Source organism: Leucopleurus acutus (assembly GCF_964270905.1).
Source record: "Leucopleurus acutus genome assembly, chromosome: 2".
Lineage (NCBI taxonomy): Eukaryota > Metazoa > Chordata > Mammalia > Artiodactyla > Delphinidae > Leucopleurus > Leucopleurus acutus.
Window position 1 is genome coordinate 193,443,006 of NC_139143.1, and position 21,238 is coordinate 193,464,243.

The window sequence follows — 21,238 nt, forward strand, 5'->3', positions numbered from 1 at the left end:
GAGCAGCCGGCAGTGAAGGATGGGGGGTCTGACACCAGCTCAGCACAGAGGCTGGGAGGGGTCCGTGGGCCCTGGGAGCAGAGCCATGGTTCCGTTCTCCTGCTTGGGTGAGGCTCGGCTGGCAGGGGGCTGCGCGCCCCCATAGGGCGAGGGGGCCGGTGCTGGGGACAGGGGCTGCTCCCCCGAGTTGAGCTCCCTCTCGGGAGCCCGCAGTGTTGGTGGCTGCAGCGGCAGAGCCACGGGGAAGCTGGCCATGTAGAAGACTCGGCCCAGGCGCTTGGCCACCTGTGGAGAGACGGGCCTGGATGGGGCCTGCGGGGCTGCCACCGTGCAGCCACACGCAGAGCCTCAGTGCTACCCCTCCGTTGTCTGGAGACCACTGCCTCCAGCAGGCGCTCACCTGGGCCCGGATCTTGAGAGCAGGCCCCAGCTTCAGCCCCATGGTGGTCAGGAGATGTTCCTCTGTCAGCAGGGGCAGGGTCTCCCCGTCAATCCCCTGTTCTCTGAAGACCTGGGGGTGGGGGGCACAGTGTCAGGGCATGAGTGCCAGGGCCGTGCGTCCTGGGGTGGCCTCAAAGCTCTCCAGAGGAAGCGGAGCCAAGAGGAGCGGCTGGCGCAGTTGCAGGAAGAAGCGTCAGATGAAAGTCTCCTGTGTGTTAGGCACGTGTCCCACCTTGGAGGCGGAAGCACTGACAGCACGCACTGACTGGGGGCACTGGTGCATACCCCACCCCCGCAGTCTTTGAGGAGAAACTTGGGGTGGGAAGCAGCACTGGGTAGCGGGGGTGCTCAGACCATCCTGGGCGGGTCCCCTCACCGGTGCATATTCTCTGCAGCCGGACAGGCCGCCCACAAAGCTGCAGACGTCGTCCACTGTCCACTTGCTGACATCCTCGGGCGCTGTGGCCCCCTCCCCATCCATGAAGAGGCCCCCCGTGGCGCCTGGGTTGGGGGTAGAGTGTTACTAGGACTCTGGCCAGCTCTTTCCTATGCTCCCACCCCTGTCTGCTGATCTTTGCTCGCCCTAATTGTTCAGAAATGTTGGACTGATGACGGAAAGGGATCTTTCTCCCGGTGGACACCCTCCCTGAGACCCTGGGTGGGGGATGGGGGACGGTCTCCTTCCACCCCATGGAGGGATCTAAAGGCATGGCGGGGGTGCCCACCTGTGTGGAAGTAGGGGCTGACCGTGTAAGGCAAGCCCAGGGGCAGTGGAGGGGGCAGCATGGACCCTGAGACAAGCCCCTTCCCCTCAGAGCTGGCCCCTCCAGTTGGGCCCTGGCCCCCAGCAGCCACCATCTCGGGGTCCTCTCCGTCTGAGTCCTTGGGGGGCTCATCTTCAGAACCGTCTTGTGCCCAGAGCCCAGCCCCTGTGGTCTCCTTGGGCTCACTGGGCCGGGCTGAGGCAGGGCTGGGGCCCCCCTTCCGAGGAGCTCGGCGGGCAGGCTCCTGGGGCGGGGTGGGGGGACCGGGGCCCGGGGGTCCCTGGGGAGGCAGGGCCAGCAGGGGCGCAGAGCTGTGTCTCAGCACCAGCATAGCCCCGCGCCGCTGCAGCTCCTCGGCACCGTCGGGTGGGCGCAGGGTGGCCTCGGGTGCCAGCAGCTGCGGCCGGTGCGCGCTCTCCAGCTCCTTCTGGCGCAGCAGCTCTGCTGACATCTCCAGCCTGGCCGTGGAGACAGACCGCAGAGTATCAGCCAGCTCGGCAGTGACACTTCCCGCCCCGCCGCCCCACCCCCCGGTGAAGCACCTACCGGGCCAGGTTCTGCTTCCGCAGGAGCTCCTGCTGCCGGGCGAGCATCTCCGCCTGGGCAGGGGGCAGGAAGCCGTAGCCTGGTGGGAAGGGGACAGACCACGAGGCCGGGTGGCCGAGTGGTCCAGGGCCACCCAAGCCCGCCCTGGTCTGTCCTTGGCTTCCATAGGGGGAGGGGCGGGTTCGCCGGGAGCACTGATGGACACGCGGTCTGTGACAGACGAACCCGGCTGGCCCCGCACCAACAGCCCCACCCCACCCCCCAACCTCCGGGGCACAGAATCGCGCACCAGCCTACTCCTCACCTGGGGTCTGGCACAGTGCCGAGGGCACCCCCAAAAAGGGGGGCCTGAGGTGGGGGCCCAGGGCGATGTGGGGGGCATTCTGGGGCGACAGCAAGGGGGGCGGCTGCGACAACTCCCTGTGGACAGCAGGGTGGTGAGCCGCGCGAGCCGCAGCCTCGGGCCCCCTCCCCGCGCGCCCCCTTCTTCCCGGAACTGCCGCCCCCCGCCCCCGCGGCCCCCAGCTCCGGCCGCCTCTGCTAATTGCCGGCCCTGCGGGCGGTCGATGTGCGCCCGCCGCGGTTCGGGTCGCCTCCGCCCCCGCTGGCGGCGCCAATTAATCTCGGCGGCGGCGCGGAGGCGCTGGCCCGGCGGGCGGCGGCGACTGTGGCGGTAATTACCGCGCTGGGGCCCCCGCCCCCGCGGCCCCTGCCCCTAGCCGACCCTGCGCGGACGCGGCGCAATTAGCCGCGGTCCGGGAGGCGGCGGCTGCAGCCAGAAACTCGCGGGCGCGGGCGCGAGGGCGGCCTCCCGGCGGGAGGGGCGGGGAGCCTCCGAAGTCCTTCCGCCCCAGCCCCCTCCTGGGGTATTCCGGCCCCTACAAGCCCCGGAGGCCTCGCCTGTGCTGCCAGCGGCTCCGGTGTCTGAATCGGTACTGCTGGGGGGCTCTCCCCGCCCCCAGCTCTCCTCCGACTTTGGGGTTCCCAGACCTTGCACTGCCCCCCCTCCTCTGCCTCAAGCCCCCTCACCTACCTGTTGGGGGAGCAAAGCCCTCAGCTGTCTCAGGGGCACCTGGATTCAGCGGGCCCCACAGCTGCTCCGTGGAAACACACCCCACCCAGAGAGATGGTCACCCCCACACATTCTACCCCAGAAGTGTTCTGGGCCTCTGCCCGGCTGCCACCAACCGAGGCCCGAGCACAGTGCCCGGTTCACTCAGGACCCTGCGGCTGTACAGCGGCGAAGGGGAAGTGCGGGCTGTGGACCTCACATGCAGAAACCAGGTGATAGGTCTGCCAACCGCAGCTCTGTAGCCCCGAAACAAGCACAGGGAATGTAGGGGTCTCTCTGAAATGCAGGCACGCCGATACCTCTCTGAGAAGGACGGGGCGCCAGCTGGGGCGGTGACGTCTCGGTGCTGAGCCAGGCCCTGCTTCCGACGCTGACCTGCTGTGGATGAGGGCAGGTGGACCTCCAGGCCGCTGGGGCTCCTCGCGGCTGCCGCTGCCACCTCCTGCCGGACCCTCAGGAGATCTGAGGAGGGGGCAGCAGCAGCAGTGACCCAGAGGCCAGCCCCCACCAGGCCCTCATGTCCCCCACACCCTGTAGTACACTGGCCAAGGACACGCAGACCCGGAGCACATTCTCCCACCGACCCTGCTGGTTCGTCACCGGGACAGAAAGACGAGCAGAAGGCCATGGGGCAGGGCCGACACCAGACATCCCAGCGCAAGACCCGCTGGTGGCACCCACCGGTCTTGGGAGGGGGGCCAAGTGGGCATTTGTAAGGGATATGGGGATGTCAGAAACAAGAAAGTGGTTGGGATGGAGAGAGGGAAATGTCTCACGCAGGGAGTCTGGTGGTGCAGGAACCAGAGTTGAGACTGCCGAGAGCAAGGCTGCAGGGCCCGTGAGGGGAGGGGTCGTGCAAAGGCCCCAGAGTGAGGGCAGTGGGACCTGTCCAGGAGTTGGGGCGGGTCTCCAACCCCCTCCTAGGTAACACCCGGGCCCACTGTGCGGTCTACGCACTCTGCTCCCCACCCCTGGCCCTCTGTCCTGTTCAGGGCCGGACCTCACAGTCCCCCCCCGTAGCCCCCCCACTGTGCAGGCTCCGCCGCCACCGCCTGTTTATAAATTAATTACCCGAAAAGCGGAGGTGGGTCCTGCCCGGGGCCGGGTGCCAGGCCGCAGAGCCCAGCCGGCGCGGCCGCCCGCATCGATCCCGATCCCTGCAGGGCCCCGCGCCCCCGCCCGCCCGCGGCCTGGGTTATTTACCCTCGGCTCTGGGCGGGGGCGGCGGGCGGGGGCCTGATTGACAGCCCGACTCCGCGCCGCTCCCCGCGGCCATCGCCCCTCCCCGCGCAGGCCGGCGGAGCCGGCCCCAGGCAGGGCAGGGAAAGCAATTAAAAAGGAAGATTTTTAAATTATTAACATTTGATGAATTATTCAGGCTCTCGGTGCCTGACTGCCCTGGGGGACAGTGCCTGTGTAAGGAGAGGAAATCCGGCCCGTTTTCCCAGAACCCTCTCACCCAGTTCCAGCCAGGAAAGGCAAGCCCCCGGCCCCAGCCCCCGGACTGGGGTCTGCAAAGCCCGGGTGCAGCCGGACAGGGTGCTGGACTGTGCCCTCGCGGTGGCAGGGGGGCTTCCAAGCGTCCCATCTGGGAGCCGGGTGGGATGGGCATGGCGCCTCTGTCCGGTGCGCCTTCTGAGCACTGGTGAAGGCCGGGCGGCCAAACCTGAACCGTCGCCCATCCTGCTTCTGGACGGACGTCCACAGTGGACTTTCAGGGGCTGACTGCTGCCCCGCTCTTGGCCTCCCCGAGGAGGGGCCTGGCACTCGCCAGACGGAGCCGTCCAGACCAGGGGCCACGGGGCCCTGCGTGCGCTGGGCCTGGGGAAACCCCCACCTCCCACTCTCGCGTGGGCTCCCGAGACTTAGCTTCCTCATCTGTGAAGTGACAGTGGCCATTCGAGGCCCAGCTGGGAGAGTCTGTGGGAGACCTGTTGTGGGGGGACTCCCCTAGATCCACCCAAACAAGCGCTGCTTGGGCAGAGGGAGGAGGAGGTGGGCCTCATTGCCCACCTACAAGGGTTTTCGAGGTTTGAGGGGCCGAAAGACCTGCATGCAATCCCAGCCTTGGTGTCAGCAGCCAGAGACCCCAGGGCCTCTTTGCAGGGTGAGCAGAGACCTCTCGGGACAGGGAGAGTCCGGTGCACGTGGTGGGCTCTCATGCTGGGGAGGGGCTACATACCGTGGCCGGGGAGGCCCAGGTGGTAGAGACGCTGAGGGTCCTCAAAGGTGCCGGCCTCACTCAGGGCGGACACCAGCCGGCGGTAATGGTCCTCGGGGGCCATGCCGGGCCCTAGTTCCGGAAGCAATGGACCCTCTGTGTTGGGCAAGCACAGGAGAGGGGGTCTTCCCCTTCAGATACAGCCGAGGGGGAGAGGCAAGGGGCTCCCCTCTTAGAACCTGCTGCTGTGCTGACCCTGCCCTGCAGAGGGTCCGGGCTGTCCCCCTTCCTCTCCAGTGCCTGTGCCTCCACCCCCCGGGGGTCGGGCTCACACCTTGAGGGGACTTGCTTCGGGCTTTCTTCTCCGAAGGGCAGTCACCGCTGATGTGGGGGGAGCGACCCAGCCTCTTGCCCAACAGGTCACCTGGGAGAGGGCAGAGTGAACCCCGCCCTGCCTCTCAGGGCTCGTAGGGGCCAGGGCGGGAACAGCTCAGGCCCACCCCAATACCGGCCTCAGTCCCGGCCCAGCTCCAGCTCAGCCTGGAACCACACCCCTCATTCCTCAGGGGTGCCTGTGGGTCCTGGCCAGGTTAAAGCCGTGCCCAGCCTGGGGTCCCTCATGTGGGGCTGGGACAGGGCGAGGGCCTGGGACGGTCCAGACCCTGGGCTCTGGACTGTGTGTGCATAGATACGATGGGAGATCCACAGCTACGGCCTCAGGTAGCAACTCGGGACCCCACAGGTGCCATGCTGCCCGCACCAGCCAGACTAGTCTCCTCTGCAGGGTAAGGAGCCTTCCTCAGCACCCTGATTTGACTGGAAACCAACCTCTCCTCCTAGGGTACGGGTGAGGACCGGCAGTGCAGAGTCCCGTGCCAGGGTACCCAAAGCTCTTCCTAGAGGCCACAGACCCCGGCACACCTGCCACACCCATTCTTCCTGGGCCCCTGCCCCCAGGCCACATCCCTCACTGCCCCCAGAAAGCCCGAGCCACCACCCTGGCCTGGCCTGTCACACACATGCCCACCTGCCCGGCTGGGCTAAGCCCCCAAGGGCACCCCAAGCAGCCTCACCCACTGCGTACAGCCGCTCACGTGGCCCAAGCCCCGCCCCAGCCCCACCCCCATCCTGAAGTCCTCTCTCAGGTCCCACATCCAAGCCATACTCATCCATCCCAGCCCCTGCACCCAGACGCCAGGCTCCCTCCCGAGCCCAAGGCCTGGGAGGTTTCTGTGGAACAGCTCAGCAATTGGCTCGGTCTCCTGGACCCACCACAGTTACCTACCCTAACCCACCACAGTGCTGGCCTCCCGTCCAGACCCCGTGCTCCTGGCCCCCTCTCCATCCTCACGGGGCTCTGGGTGGGTGAGGGGCCCGCCTTCTCCTTATTCCTTTAATCTGTCATTTTTATCAGGTGGGGAAGTGCGTGCAGATCAATCTGCACTTTACAGCTGACAGAATGGTGCTAATAACTTATTGATCTCGGCTACCTCCTGCCACTGGCCGGGGCCCAGGGGCCTAGCCCCAGGCCTTGCACCGGGAGGGACGAGGGACCGCCCAGACGAAGGGTCCTACCTCAGTGACCTAGCAGGATGGGTGGGGGGGTGCTCAACCTGCACAAGGCCCCTCGGGAAGCCAAAGGGTCTCCGGCCAGCAGGGCTACAGCGTCCAGCTGTGCCAGACGGGAAGGTGGGTCTGGGCTAGGTCCACACCTGCTGCCCGAACCCCACCCTGTACGCACGCCTCCTGGACCCAGAGAACAACCCAGGGCTCTCACCTCCCTGCGATCTGTTTCCCATTTTCCATGCTGGGGGTGGGGCTCCTCTCTGCCTGGGAGAGGTGCTGGGGAGCACCTGACTGTGGGGGGGACCCACAGTGAGAACCAGGCCCATGGCCGCAGGGGGCTCCTGCCGTGGGGGTCTGGGGCTCACCAGGCCCTCATGAGGCCACATCTACTCACAGGCACACCCGGGGCAGCCAGAAGCAGACACACACACGGTCGCCAGAGGTCTGCAGGGCCGCCCCAAGCCCTCTCCTCCCGACCCTTCCCCCCCCCCCCCCCCCCCCCGGGTAAGAACAGGACTGACACATGCTGCTGGGGCTGAGAAGGTGAGGGCGGGCGAAGGCCTCCACCCAGGGGCCGGCCGCAGGACGTGGGAGCCGCTGAGAAGTGGAGTCCCGAGAGGAGGGCAGGGCTCGGGCGAAACCTGGACACACGTGGTGCCTCATGCAGACCACGTGGGACCCCCGAAGTGCTCATATGCGGGCCTTGCACCTGAGCACAAAGAGTGAGGGCACCCTGACACACGCGTGTCACACGGGCGTGAGTGGATACCCAGGCCTCTGGCCGGGTCCGGGGCGCACACGCGCACTCAGGCCACGCACCATGGGGAGGACTCCACGTGTGCAGGCAGCAGGGGGCCTGGCGGCTCAGAATATCTCAACCACTGTGGGGCTCCGGAGGCTCCCCCGATTGATGGGGCAATTCGATTTTATCAGCCGCCTGCTCCGCCCCCAACACGGCTCCAGAAGCAGCACTCCCCCAGAGGCCTACCTAGGCACAGGCACACCTGGAGGCCCTGATGGGGGTACTCAGGTGTCCCAGGACGGTGGACCATCCCCTGCCCAGCCTTCCTGAGAGCTGCAGCCACTGCTGGGAACTTCGCGGGTTTGCCCTGGTCCATAGGGCAGCAAGGGACCCCTGCCACCTCCTCTCAGCACCCCCCCACACCTTCAGCCACAGCTCAGTCATGCCGCACAGTCTCTGCAGTGGTGCCTCGTGGGTCCCCAAGTTGTCCCTCCCTCTGAGCTCCTGCTGTCACCAAGAGCCGCCCCTCCTCAGGGACAGAGCTCCTGGGCCAGCACACTCCTGCCCCACCCCTGCAGAGGTCCAGGCCCCAGTCCCCCTTCTCTCAGGGCGTGGCCCCCTTCCCTCTCGGGGCCCCTCGCTCTGTGGGGTCGGTGGGTACTCCGTGCGTGCAGAGCGTGTCCCTGCCCATCCGGGAGCCACTCCCAGGTGTGCACCTCGGAGCCTCCGTGAGGCCTGCACTCCCTGACTGTCCTGCCTTCCGCTGCCCCTGGGGCCTCCGCCGCTCCAAGCCCCCTGCAGCAGCAGCCACGGTGGAGCCACCGCCTCCGCCTTCTGTCTGCACGGCTGGCCGGGATTAACACAATTACCATCACACAGAGCCCCGGGGGACAGCCGGCCTCGCCCCCTCCCGCCGCCTCCGCTGGCCTCCCTGGCTGCCCGCCAAGGCTGCTGGGGGCGGTGGCGGCACCCAGAGCCGACGGGCAGAGACGCAGGGAGGGCCGTGGGGCGGCCGTGCTCTCGCTGAGCTGCCTTGGCTCCGGCAGCCCCGTCCTCATCCCCCGCCACCCCCCCACACCCCCGGCACTGCCCTGGCCCCTCACCTGCGGCTCCCAGGCCGACCTCCACGCTGCCTCTCTGGAATTCACAGCGGCTCTGATGCTCGGGCATAACGAGGTGGCGGCTGCGACGCAGGCTGGATATGAGGGTGGGGAGGTCGCTGTCCTGGCTGCAGCGAAGCAGATGGGGAAGGTGAGACCCGGTGGGGCTCCTGACTGAGCTCGCGTGTGAGCGCTGTGAGCATCTCCATTCCCTGGTGGGTGTGGGCTCTCACCCTGACCCACGCAGGCGCCACCTGGGCCCACCAGCTCCTGCCGAGTGTCGGCTGGACGTGGAGGCCTTGCCCTCAGACCCCACTGCTGCTCCCAGGGAGGGTCTGTCTGGAGTGCAGGGCTGGCCCTGTCCTGCAGTGCTCTCTCCAGAGAGACCGGCCACGGTGTCCCTGCCTCCTGCCTCGGGGGGCCTGCTCCTGGGGTGTAGGCTGCCAGAGGGGCCCAGCACTCATTCCTGTGCACGTGCTAAACTTGCAGTCACCCATGGACTCTCGATTTCTTCAAATAAGGAAACCGAGGTTGAGAGCAAAGTCTGCAGCCAATGAGGTGTGCGCGTGTCCAGGGACACACAGGGGCGCACGCACACTCACCAAGGCCTGCAGACACACACAGACAGACGCGCACCGTGGTCCCCGGTGTGCCCGTGCTCAGGACGCTCTTCTCCCAGGGCTCCCCGCCAAGAACCCTGGGAGAACACGAATTTAACTTTGTTCCCTCATTTCTCTTACTGTCAAATCAGCTCAAAGCCTGTATCACAGAACCCCAGAGAAAAGAGGGAGGGAATGGTCCCCCAACCCGTTTGCTCTTGGGGCTCTGAGAGCATCTCCCTTAGCACAGGGAAGGGCCACTCGCCACCTTGCAGATGCAGCCAGGAGTGGCAGGAAGTTGGGATACGACAGAAGAGGAGCAGGGACGGACCCCGGCCCGCCCTGTGACACCCCAGCGCTCCCTCCCCAGCACCCTCGCTCCCCAGCCCACCTGTAACGGAGCAGCCTCCTGTCTGGGCCACTGCAAGGGGGGCCTCCACTGAGTGACCTGGGAACCAACCCTAAACCTCATTAAATAGCCCCCAGCACCCCTCCCCCCAGCCTGGGTGGCTGGAGCACGCTAATCCAGAGCTGGCCCCTAAGCAGATCAGTTTCAGCTCCGAAGCCTCCAGGGCTGGGCTCTAGAGCCTCTGGGAGACCCTGATGCAGGCTCTCTCCCACCCCCAACCCCCTTTCCCTGGAGGCGAGAAGGCCCTCGCTGTGCAAACAAGAGGGCAGGTGGGGTGGGAATAAGTACTTTATGGGATTAATTGGCAGCAATCCTCACCCCCTCTATCATCCTCATCAATGCGGGGGCGGGGCGGGGTGGGGGGTGGAAGAGAGAAGTGCTGTCCTCAGCACCAGGGAGGGGCGGCGGGTGCCTAGTGGCGAGGCTGCTGCCGCCACGGAGCTCTCCCTTGAGGGGACCCCCTTCTGGTGTCCCTAGGACTCCTGCAGGAGGGGGACCACCTCCCCAGAGGCTGAGGAGTAGGGTCAGGCCCCATCAGCTTGCTCCCCATGAATCCTCAGTCGAGAGCCCCACGCAGGGACTGGGTCTGCCCCCCCCCCCCCCGTGGCCAACAGTGCTCTCGTTGCTCTTTCAGGCACGGGGGCGCCGCGGCCCCAGGGAGGCGAAGCCTAGTGGGGACAGGCCACAGTCCACCCACCAAACCCTGCTCCCTGCCTTGGGGGTCTGCCCCATGGGCCCCAGGAAACCTGTGTGGTCACTCCGTCGTTCACTTTACATAAAGCCTGGTGTCATTCACGCCAGGCTTTATATAAAGAACCGTGAACAAATTTTGTACACGCCAACCTGAACACGTGTGAACCCTCAGATCCCGTCTCCCCGTGAGGGGCCCTCGGGTTCCTCCAGTGCCTGCTGTGCTGTCCAGCCCTTGTGCACCTCCGGGCCAGCTCAGGGGCCTCGGGAGGGCAGGGGCCACATCTCCTGCCTGCTGCCCAGGATGCAGGGGGCCTAATGGGGAGCTCCAACCAGGCAGGTGGTTCACTGCAGTCATGCAGACAGAGGGACGGGGAAGAATGGACCGACGGATGGAACCGATGGACAGACAGACAGATGAAGATCGATGGATGAAGTCAGATGACCAGACAGACGGAGGTGGACAGACAGACATGGACAGGCGCTACTGGACCGACAGAAAGGATGGCAACAGCAGACAAACAGATGGACAGAGCCTGAAGTACAGACAGCAGACTAGAGACAGAAAGACACATGGACAGGGCCAAAAGGAGCCAGGAAGAGACAAAGACAGAGCCGGGGTGGGGGCAGTGTGAGGCTGCTGGGCCGTGTGCTTGCCAGCCCTCCCTGGCCAGACGCCGGGGTGTGCAGTGGGGGACTGGCGGGGAGGCCGATGGGCTGTAAGTCCTCTTAGCTGAGCCCCTCAGTCTCCCCTCTGGCAAAGTCCAGAAAATCAGCCCTGCTGCTCTGAGCGCCTGTGCCAGGCCGAAGGAGCACCCTCACACTGGGGCCTGGCCTCTTGCTAGGGGCTCCCTGCGTCTGGACACCTGGGCCCTCTCCCACATCCCATGGCCAGGTGGGGTGAGCAGGGGGCTACAGGCAGCGGAGGAGCAGCCTGGGATTTCCCTACAGGCTTCGCTGACAAACTTATCATGTAGCTTCCCAAGTAAAAGGCTCATAAAACGTCGTCAATGTTCATGACGGTTCATAAAAATGATCAGTTGAGTGGGCAACTTCAAAATGAGGTGGAGATAAGTTTAAAGATGTTTTCATTGTAATTTGGCTCCAGGACCCAGACATTCTCAGAAATGTAAATAATAACACATCCAGGACTTCCCTGGTGGCACAGTGGTTAAGAATCCGCCTGCCAACGCAGGAGACACGGGTTCGAGCCCTGGTCCGGGAAGATTCCACATGCTGCGGAGCAACTGAGCCCGTGCACCACAACTACTGAGCCTGCGCTCTAGAGCCCGCGAGCCACAACTACTGAAGCCCGCGTGCCTAGAGCCCGTGCTCTGCAACAAGAAGCCACCGCAATGAGAAACCCATGCACCGCAACAAAGAGTAGTCCCCGCTTGCCACAACTAGAGAAAGCCTGCGCGCAGCAACGAAGACCCAACGCAAAAATAAATAAATAAATAAATAAATAATAACACATCTGGCACAAAGCCAGGCAGCAAGTGGGGCCACTCAGTGCTGGACGCCCACTGCCTGCTCGGTTGGGCCCTTCCTGGGCCTTCCCTGGAAGCGCTGGGCCAAGACTTGACCCCACTGAGCAGACATCACAGGCACCACAGCCTGGGCTCTGCCCACAGACTGTCCACCCCTGCCCTTCTGAAACGGGGGACTTGGGTCTCCCCAACACGCCCCAGCCTCCTCATCAGGTTCCCTCATTTTTATCTCCTTACTACATCTTGGATTGGCAGCCCCCTCAGCCTCTCTGCTTCCACCATGCCTGGATCACCATGGACTGGAGCAAACCCCCAACCTGCTGGGCGGGGCCTCCAGCAGGACCTTGTCAAAACATACACTGGTTACTCCCCTGCTCAAGAACTTTCAGTGGCTCCCCACTGCCTGAAGGACAATGCCAACAGTCCCAGCATCTAAGGCCCTTTAGCATCCAGTTGAGCCAGGCCTACCAGCTTCCCCTCCTCCCTTGTCACATCCCCTTCCCTCCCTCCTCCATGTCTTTGCAGACATCCCCTTTCCCTAGTGAACTCCTATGCATCCTTCAAGACCCCACTCACACATCACCATTCTCACATCCCAGTGGTTCTCTGGGAGGGTGGGAGGGGCTGGTCATAGCCTTAGCTCTGGGCAGATGGGTTTCAATGTGCGAGGGGGAGCACACTTTGGCTTCAGGGTTGGGCAGTCCAGCACCCACGGCCGTGCTGCTGTCACAGCCTAGGCACAAGTCAACGGACAGACGATGGACTAAGGAGAGGAGGAGGGGAGGGAAGCTGGAGAGACTTAGAAGCAGACCCAGGGGACGTGGAGCAAGAAGGCTCTGTCCTGCGCATGCACAGCATGTGGGGGCAGCCTGGCCCCAGCCTGGCCCTACCTGCAGGACGTCTCTCGGAAGGAGATGTTCACATCCCAGTGGGTGTGGACTCTGCAAAGAGAGAAGCAGAGGGTCAGTGTGGCCTCCAGGACTCGGCACGGGGACAGCAGGACGTGTGTGTGTGTGTGTGTGTGTGTGTGTGTGTGTGTGGCACACCCTGTGTCTGCCCTGGAGCGCCAGCCTCAAGGGAACTGGGCTGGCTCAGAGCACCCTCAACAGGCCGGCGGCTGCCGCCAGGACAGGCTCACGGGGCAGAAGCCAGCTCCTGGCCTCACCAGACAGAGGAATCGGGAAGGGCAGAATTGAGAGCCCGAGTCTCTGCTTCTTGTTGCAGTGGAACCAGAGCAGCCCCCACGCTGTGCTGGGGGTGGGGCTGTGGCTTCCTCTGCACGTGTCACTTGTGTGACTGAACCCAACTTCCTAGTTGCTAGAGCTGCTCCGGGCAGGGAATGAGCCCCATGGCCACTGTCGGCTCCAGTGGTGGCCCCTGGGTCCCGGCTGCTGCCAACCTGCCTCCTGAAAGCGACCATCACACAGCGGAGGCAGGCGAGGGCAAGAAAGGAAGCAGCTCTGCCCTGTGCCCACGCTCTCATCCCAGCAGCACCCCTGAAAAGGCCCTCGGGCTGATGGAGGGCAGTGGGAGGCCCACGTGGTGCTTCACCTTAGCACGGGTAGGAGTGGGGGCGGCAGGGGGTGTGTGTCTCGGGTGGCCCGGACGGTTAGGGTTAGGGTAGGAGAAACTGGAACATGTTAAAAGACCAAGCAAGGGGCTTCCCTGGTGGCGCGGTGGTTGAGAGTCCACCTGCCGATGCAGGGAACACGGGTTCGTGCCCCCGTTTGGGAGGATCCCACATGCCGCGGAGCGGCTGGGCCCATGAGCCATGGCCGTTGAGCCTGCGCATCCGGAGCCTGTGCTCTGCAGCGGGAGAGGCCACAACAGTGAGAGGCCCGTGTACCTCAAAAAAAAAAAAAAAACAGACCAAGCAGGAAGAGAAAGGGCCTAAAATTCTGGGGATGCACAAGACACGCCGGACAGACAGATGATGGACCTACAGATGGATGGAAGGATGGAAAAAGGGGTGAGTGGACAGAGGGAGGGGCCTCTGTCAGGAGGGGAGAAGGTGGGAGGTCAGGAAGGGTAGCCTCAAGCCTGGGAGGGACAGTAGGAGCCGGGGGGAGTGGCCCCTCTGGTGAGAGCGAGCGTGGGGCCCGCCCAGCTCCCCTTTCCCCGCCTGGCTGCGGTGCCGCCAGACCCTCCTCCTAGAGACGCCTTCCTTCCTCACACCCAGTGGCTCTGGGCCTCCTGGCCAACTACCCTCCGTGGCCTGCTCTGGCCGTGACCGCTGGTGATGCCCGCTCCCCGGCGATGCCACCGAGTCCTGGCCCGACACTCGGCCCCCAGGCGGGGGCAAGGTGGGCTCACAGCCATCCTGTGGCATGTCCCCGGGGGTCCAGGTTCTGTTTCAGCCGAGGCAGCTATCAGCGTCCACGGAGACACAGCAAGCTAAACTGGGGCCCTATCCCCAGGGCAAAGGCCCCCCACCCGAAGCCTGATGTGGCCTTCTGCTGCCTGGAGACCCCAGTTCTGCCACCTGCCAGAGCCCGCGTGCCCTCCCACCCTGGCCCTTGAAGCACCTTCTTTTCATGATACGGACATGCGGGTCGTCCTCCTGCTTCAAGCCCAGCCGCTGCCCACAGGCCGGGCCACTCCTGTCACTGTCACTACTGGCTGAGAAGCTGGGGGTCAGCTCCTTCTTCAGGACACGGGCAGGGGGCAAGGCAACTGTCCTCTTGTCTGCCAGCCGCCCCCGGTTCTGGACAGGGAGTGGGGAGAGGAAGGTTAGGACAAACCGGGTCGCTCAGCTTCCTGGGTGCCTACAGCAGAGGGGCCTCCAGCCTCCAGGACCGTCACAACTGGCCAGAGGCCAAGACAAGAGCAGGGGGGCAAGGCCTCCACCAGGAACCCCTGAAGAGACTGCCTTCCACTCCACCCTGGGGGGCTGGGGTGTGGCAGTGCCTTGTCGGGGCTCCACACTCGGCCCAGGCCCCTCCACAGGCACTCGCCTGCTGGAGACCAGTGCGGCTTTCCCAGCTCCAGGGAGCGCAGAGGGGCCGCGAGTACCCGCGGGACGCTGTGGGTCCTGTCACCGTTCAACGTGCAGTTACCTCTGCCTGCATGTCTGCCTGGCAACCCCCCTCACACTCTGCGTGAACCCCCCACCCATGCCAAGCCCACCTTCTGATTAGTGCCAAATGGAGCCCAGCTCAGGGGGAGCTGAAGCTGACCCCTGGCAAATTGCAGGTCTTTGGTTCACAGGTCACCTGGCAGCTGAGACCCTTTGTCCCACGGGCCCTGGGGGGGGGCTCTGCCCCCTGGGTTAGGAACTAAAAGATTCGGAGTTTTTCAACGAGGCGCACCTGTCCCAGCCCTGCGACCGCCACGTGAGTGGGGAGCAGGGGCACACGCACAGGGCCCCCACAGAGGCGCTCAGAGCCCGCGCACAGCCGGTGGCTCGTGCTCGGGCCCGCACGGTATGGTACCTGCCAGTGCCTGCAGGCGCTGCCACCCTAGGGAAGAAAAGTTCCTATTGTCTGGTGGGCAGGGGGCTCTTTCTTATTTAATAACAGGTGACTGGTTCAGGGAGGTGGCAGGGGCCTGGGGCTTACCTAATTCTCTTTCATCTTTTCAGTGACCGAGGCCTCCTAGGACCCCACCCTCCTGTTGCTAGGACAACGTGTCCCCGCCACACGCAGGACACACGCAGGAGCTTGGGGAAGAAGGTGTCCAGGGGGCTCTCGCCCCTCCCCGCACAGCGTCGCCCTGGATCTGAAGGGCCGCGGTGTGCAGCCACCACAGTGCTACCCTCCAGAGGAAAGGTTCTCTTCAGACCCAGACCACCCTCACCTCCACACGACCCGTCCCAGCCCCAGATTTGGGCAGTGCCCCTGACAGGCTCTGGGAGCCAGTCTCTGCCACACCTGCCCTCACACATCCACCCAGGAGGCCCCCCCCATGGTCGGCTCTGCAGCACACACTCAGCAAGATGGACTGGGCAGTGCTGGGGACGGGTGGCGTGGGGGGGAAGGAGCCGGGGTAGGCCTGCAAGACGAGGGGGCCTGGCCTTGGCTCGGTGCTACACCAGCGACAGCAGAGCTCGGGCGAGGCGGGGTGGGGGGGGGACTGCCCATCTGGGCCCCGAGCCTCTTCAGGCCAGGCTCTGGGGGGAGGGTTCCCAACAGCCCTGACCTGTCAGGAGTGTGCTCAGCTGCAAAGGCCCCTCGGCTCTGCCCTTCTCTAGCCTGCTGCAGCCCAAGCAAAAGGGCCTCCTCTCCTGCCTTTCCGCTTTAATTAAGCTGTTCTCTTAGGAAAAAAGTAAATGCATTTCTCTCTGCTTCTCATCTGTGGGACAAGGAAGAGGAGAGGGAAACAGAGCAGTAAGGCTGCCACGTGGGGTGCGGCCAGACCAGCTAGGGTGGCCTGGGATGGCCCCAGGGTGGGGGGCCAGGATGGGCAGCCCTGCTGACCCTGGCCAAGGACAGGGAACTCACATGCCTCCCCCCCACACACCAGAGACCTCAGCTGCTCACCCCTGCTCAGCACAGAGATTTAAGAACTGGGTGCTAAGCCCCTGCCCCAGCCACGCACTGGCTCCTCAGACAGCGAGGGTGGGTGTGTGGAGGCCGGCTGCGTGAGCCCTGCGCCGTGTGCACACCCATATTCTGTGACCGTGCAGTGTGCACATACCTGTGGACCTGGCCACGGGGAGTAGGGGAAAACAGTCTCTCTGTGGAAAAGGTGGGGCCTGGAAAGACAAGGGGGTCCATGAGACTCCTTCCTTCCTAAGGGAGGGGTGCAGGGATGGGCCTGGGAGGGACCGGGCTCAGAAGAGGCAGGCCCAGGTCTGAGCCATCCCTCATGCAGGGCAGGGACCTGGGAGCCCCTGACAGGCAGGCAGCCCTGCAAGCAATGTCCTAGAGGGGGCTGATGCTGTGCTCAGGCCACCTGCCCACCCCCCTCCTACGGGAGACCTTCAAAAGGGGATGATGGGAGAGGCAGGGCTCCTCTCACCCGGGCAGAAAACCCAGACCAGCCTGGAGGGTGTCCTCTTGGGCACCAGCTGCTTGAGAAGGGGAGCGAGAGCTCAGCCTCCTGCCCCAGGCAGGTATGGTGGCAGCGGGCAAAGGTGGGCTGCCTGTGTACATGCTCTGTCTGGGGGGCTCTGTGGGCGGGCATGCCTGTGAGTATGGCGAGCTCATGCCAGACAGTGTGTGGGGTGGGCACGTGGGGAGGTTCAGCTGCGTCCTCTTCCCCTGCCCAACTTGTGTGTCTTTACAGGACTGCGTGTGGCTTCCTAGCTTGCCCACCCCCAGGGCCCACGAGGAATCCAGGACATCCCCTCCCCCACCCTACCGCCAGTCCAAAGTAAACAAGCTGAGGGCGGCCTGCAGGGTCCTCTCAGGCCTTCCTGGCAGCGGGGCTACTGAGTGGTGCCAGGAGCCATGGCCCTAATGGGCTCTCCCCCAGGGGCTCGAACTGTCCCCCTCAAGGAGAAATTTCCTTTTCAGGTTCACCCTCCAACCACTGCTGCCTGGAGGGCATGCAATGGGGAGGGCAGTGCTTCAGGGGCAGGCACAGGCCCCGTCTCCCTTGCTCCGCTAGGCTAATGAGGGGTCAAGAGACGTCTACACTGGGTTGGAGGCCCCACACCAGCTCCCAGCTGCAGTTCTCTTGACACCCAAGGCCCACTCTGCACCTCCTGTGCCCCAAGCTGGGTTGTATCCCCGGACACTCCTGGACATCTAGGACCTTGCCCTGTAGGGCTCCAGCCCTGGGCACCCAGAGATGCACGTCACTCACATCCAAGCCTGTGGCCACCCCAGAATGTACATCCAGGCCAGCCGACACTGTCACACTGTCACATCCCAGAACAAGCATTCCCTTAGGACTGGCCCCTCTCCCAGGCTGGGCCAGCTGACATGGTGACCCCCTCCCAACCTGTGACAAGGCAAAGTCCCCAAGCCCCAGTCAGGTGACACTGTCCAGGGAGGAATCCTTCACACTGTGGGCTGTCCCCAGGACCTCAGGAGAAGCAGCTCCCAGACTCCCAAGGAGAGGTTCCAGGATAGGCAGGACCCTGCCCTGCATCAAGGGGGTGAGGGCTCTGGTGCCCCGGGATTCCCACCCAAAGTCATCTCCTCTCTTAGTCCCTGGGGGCTCCCTCCTGCCCATCGGCAGGGTTGAAGTTAGGACTGATCCTAGAAAATACAGGCACAAGCTCCGCGGTGGAGAAACAAGACCCCGAAGCCCCAACTTTTCTCCCACATCTCACCACCGGGGAGGATATTCGACAGCCTGGACAGTCGCAGATCGGAGGATGCACCTGCAGGATCCCCTTGGACATAAGCGTCTTCAGACTTTTCCCTGCGAGGAGAGCCGAGGCAGGACCAGTGAGGGAGCGGGGCGGGCACAGGTGGGGCCGGGCACGCGGGCACGCTTCCGGGGCGCTGTCAGGGTCAAGGCCAGGTTCCCTCCCACCACGACTATGAACACCCGCCTCCGTCCAACTTCCGAACCCTCCGCCAGGCCTCGCGGCTCACCCTACCCTCGCGGACGCCGCGGGGATCTGCAGAGCTCAGAAACTCAAGATCCGGTGAGCGCCCCTCCTTGACGGAGGGCGGCCTTCTCCCCTCCCCCTGCGCCACTCCTCCCGCGCTCCACGCTCTCCAAGCCGGTCCTCCGGAACCCGGAGCCGGGCGGAGGAGGGTCGGGCCCGGCGCAGGTGAGCGGCGCGGTCGGGACCCGGGACTGCGCTTGACCTCGTGGAGCCGTGAGCCCCAAAGTCGACGAGCGTGACCGGGCCCCTAACTTTCTAACCACCCCCTACCCCCGGCCTGGCGCTCACCCCGCCTCCCCCACCGCATGCCCGCTCTGGCGCCCGCACGTCGCGCCCTCGGAGCCAGACTCCTGCGGGAGCCCAAGCGGCTGCTCCCAGCCCCGCCGCCGCTCGGCTCCGCGCGCGCTCCCGCCCCGACGCGCGCCCCCGCGCCCCCCACCTGCCTGCGCCACCCCTGCACCTTGCCTTTCGCTTTACCAGCGCGCGTCCGCACCCGGCCGCCTCACGTGTGCCCCTCCACTCCCGCCAGAACCGGTGGCTCCTCGACCCCGCAGGGGAGTACCCCGCCCAGTCGGCCTCCCGCCCGCTCTCCCGAGTTCCCGTAAACTTCCCCGTGAGCCTCAGGCCCAGGAATCCTGCAAAGACCTTCCGGACGGAAGGAGCCGCCGGCTCGTGCGGCCAGCGCTGCGGGGACCGCGGAGGCCGAGGGCGCTCTGCCCGGGTCCACCAAGGCGACCGTGCTTGGGGGAAGGGGGCGTCTCTGCGGTGGCCCCGGAGTCGCAGCGCCCTCTCTAGGCAGAGATGGAGTCTCCCAGGTGTCAGGACGAGGGGGGTCCGGACCCACGGGTCCTCGGGGAGCAGAGGGGAGGGACCGGAGAGGCCCGCGCCCCCACGGCGGCCGCACCTTTGTGGCGGATGCTGCGCTTCCAGTCCTTGGCCGTCTCGCGGCCGCTGACGAACTGGAACTCGTTGGGTGTGAGCCACTCGCCGCGGTGGCGGATGGACGGACCCTTGCTGCCCTGGCAGAGTTTGCGCACGTAGAGCAGCGCGCGGTTGGCGCCGCACTCCACCTCGATGCACGGCTCGCCGTTGTCCAGCAGCGGCTGGAAATCCGGTGCCGCGGCCGCAGTGGCCGAGAAGCGCTCGAGGGCCAGAGGGTCTCTGGGCAGGTGAAGGTGCGGGGCGGCCTCGTGCAGGCTCAGGTAGGCGCGCGGGGCGCGGAGAGGCGGGGGCAAGAGCGCCTCGTAGCCCGCGGTCGCGGCTGGTAGCGAGGCAGCCGGGGGCAGGGCGGCCGCGGCGGGCAGTGGCGCCAGGTAGCCGGGCAGCGGCGGCAGTGGCAGCGCGGCCAGGGTCGGGTGGAAGGTGGCCAGAGCCAGGGCGAGGTCTTCGCGGCCGGGTAGCTCCTTCTTGACCGCCGGCATGGTGGGCGGGTGGTCCTGCAGCCTGGCTCTCCGCAGCCGGCCCAACTAGTTCCGGCCCGGGCTGGAGTTGGGTCTCGAGGGCGGGGGCCTGGGAGGCTCCTGGCCGCGCACCCGTCCTCGCCGCTACTGCGCCCCAGCCGGGCCACCTCGGACCGCTGCCCGGCCGGCTGGCGGGGCCTCTGCTGCCTGAGACATGGTGCTGCCAGAGCTGTATCGATCCCCGATCGACCTGCCCAGCGCCGCAGCTCCAGGACCCTGGGGCTCCACAGGGCGCTGGGCCACCTGCGCCCGCGCCCCCCGGGGCGGCCCCGCGCCCGATTTGCTGCTGCGCCCGCCGGGCCGAGCCGGGCAGTGAGGAGGTGTGGAGCCTCCGGCCGCGTGCCCCGCCCCGCCGGAGGGTCCCAGGCCCCCGCCCCGCCGTCCCAGCCGCGCACCCGCGTACTCCAGCGCGCGCCCGCCTGGCGGGGACTTGGGAGACTCGCGCCGCCGCCGCCGCCGCCGCCGCCGCCGCCGCCACAACTTGGCCCATTTAAACGGCCCCGGCGCGGCGGGCGGGCGGCACGGGCTCCAGCAGGGGGTGCGTGACGGCCGACTGGGCTCACGGGGGGGACCCGACGGGCCCCGGCTGCACCCTCTGCCCTATTCCCGAGTGGGAGAGAACAGGAGGAAAGGAGACTGGTGTGTGTGGGGGGGGGATGGGGGTGGTGCGGGGGACGGATGCCAGCGAGAGGCGGCGCGCATGGACCGCGCCAGGTGCTGAGGGAGTCACTGTTTGGGCGCCCCAGCCGGAGTCCTGGACTCTGGCTCCTTGCGAAGGAGCGGATCCGGGATCGGAATCGCCGCTTGCCTGGCGGGGGTGTGTGTGAGCCGGCAGCTCTGGGTAGGTGGTGGGCATCAGTGGGGAGGGCATGGGTGGTCTCCTCCGCTCTACAGGGTGTGCGCTGTGTGGCCTCGGCAAAGGTGTTGGGGAGGGTTCGTGGTGTGTGAATAACAACGATAACAGTTCCATCAACCATTGCCCCCTCACCATACACTTCACACACCTTAGTTCACCTGATGATCCCAACACGAGTTTTCCTTTATTATCCCCATTTTACAGATGAGGAAGGTGAGATACAAAGAGGCCAAGTAACTGTACTGACGTTTCAAATCCAGGTTGTCTGCCTCCACGGCAAACAGTATCTGAGCCATAGGGTGGGGCAAGAAAGTGGGCTAGATCCAATCTGGGTTAGGGGTGGGGGACGTGGGGAGGGGGAGGGGCAGCTGAATAGGGGTCCGTGCACCGGAGCACATTGCTGCTCCTTGCCATGTGCAAGTCTGGGGACGAGGGACCTACGCATCCACGTCCACCTCCGTGCCTTCGGGGGAGAGGTCAGCCTTGGTCTAGGCCTGGTATGAGGGCAGCTGTCCCCTGGGATCAACCCACACCTCCCTGCAGGTCAGCATGGTGGCCTCGCAGTGGGATAACTAGGAAGAGAAACTGAGAACCTCGGTGGTTTTGATAGTAGCTGGCGAGACCTTGTATTTCTCTGGTGTGCCATTTTGGACAAGCTAGAGAGTAGCCTCTGATCCCAAGCCAGCTCCCAGACCCCTGCCCGTGCCCCTCTGAGATGCACCTGGTAGGGCACCCATGTGGGCATCTTCCTGACCAGGCTTGGGCGGGGGGGGGGTGGGGGGTGGGGGGGGCTGCTGAGCTGGGTCATAGGAATGCTCGCACCTTCTGCAAGGGAGG

The 21,238-nt window shown here is 65.4% G+C and overlaps 1 protein-coding gene across 1 annotated transcript; it reads right to left on the reverse strand.

Annotated features, from left to right (window-relative positions):
- Positions 1 to 39: 39 nt before the first annotated feature.
- Positions 40 to 19,506, reverse strand: SAMD11 (sterile alpha motif domain containing 11; the record flags this gene model as incomplete). Its single annotated transcript, XM_082834633.1, has 14 exons — positions 40 to 285; positions 401 to 511; positions 818 to 942; positions 1,167 to 1,663; positions 1,752 to 1,830; positions 2,056 to 2,171; positions 3,123 to 3,285; positions 5,006 to 5,140; positions 5,319 to 5,408; positions 8,396 to 8,520; positions 12,471 to 12,521; positions 14,106 to 14,284; positions 17,801 to 17,892; positions 18,990 to 19,506. The coding sequence occupies 14 exons, from the start codon at positions 19,504 to 19,506 to the stop codon at positions 40 to 42; spliced, it is 2,526 nt and encodes an 841-aa protein (XP_082690759.1).
- Positions 19,507 to 21,238: the final 1,732 nt, after the last annotated feature.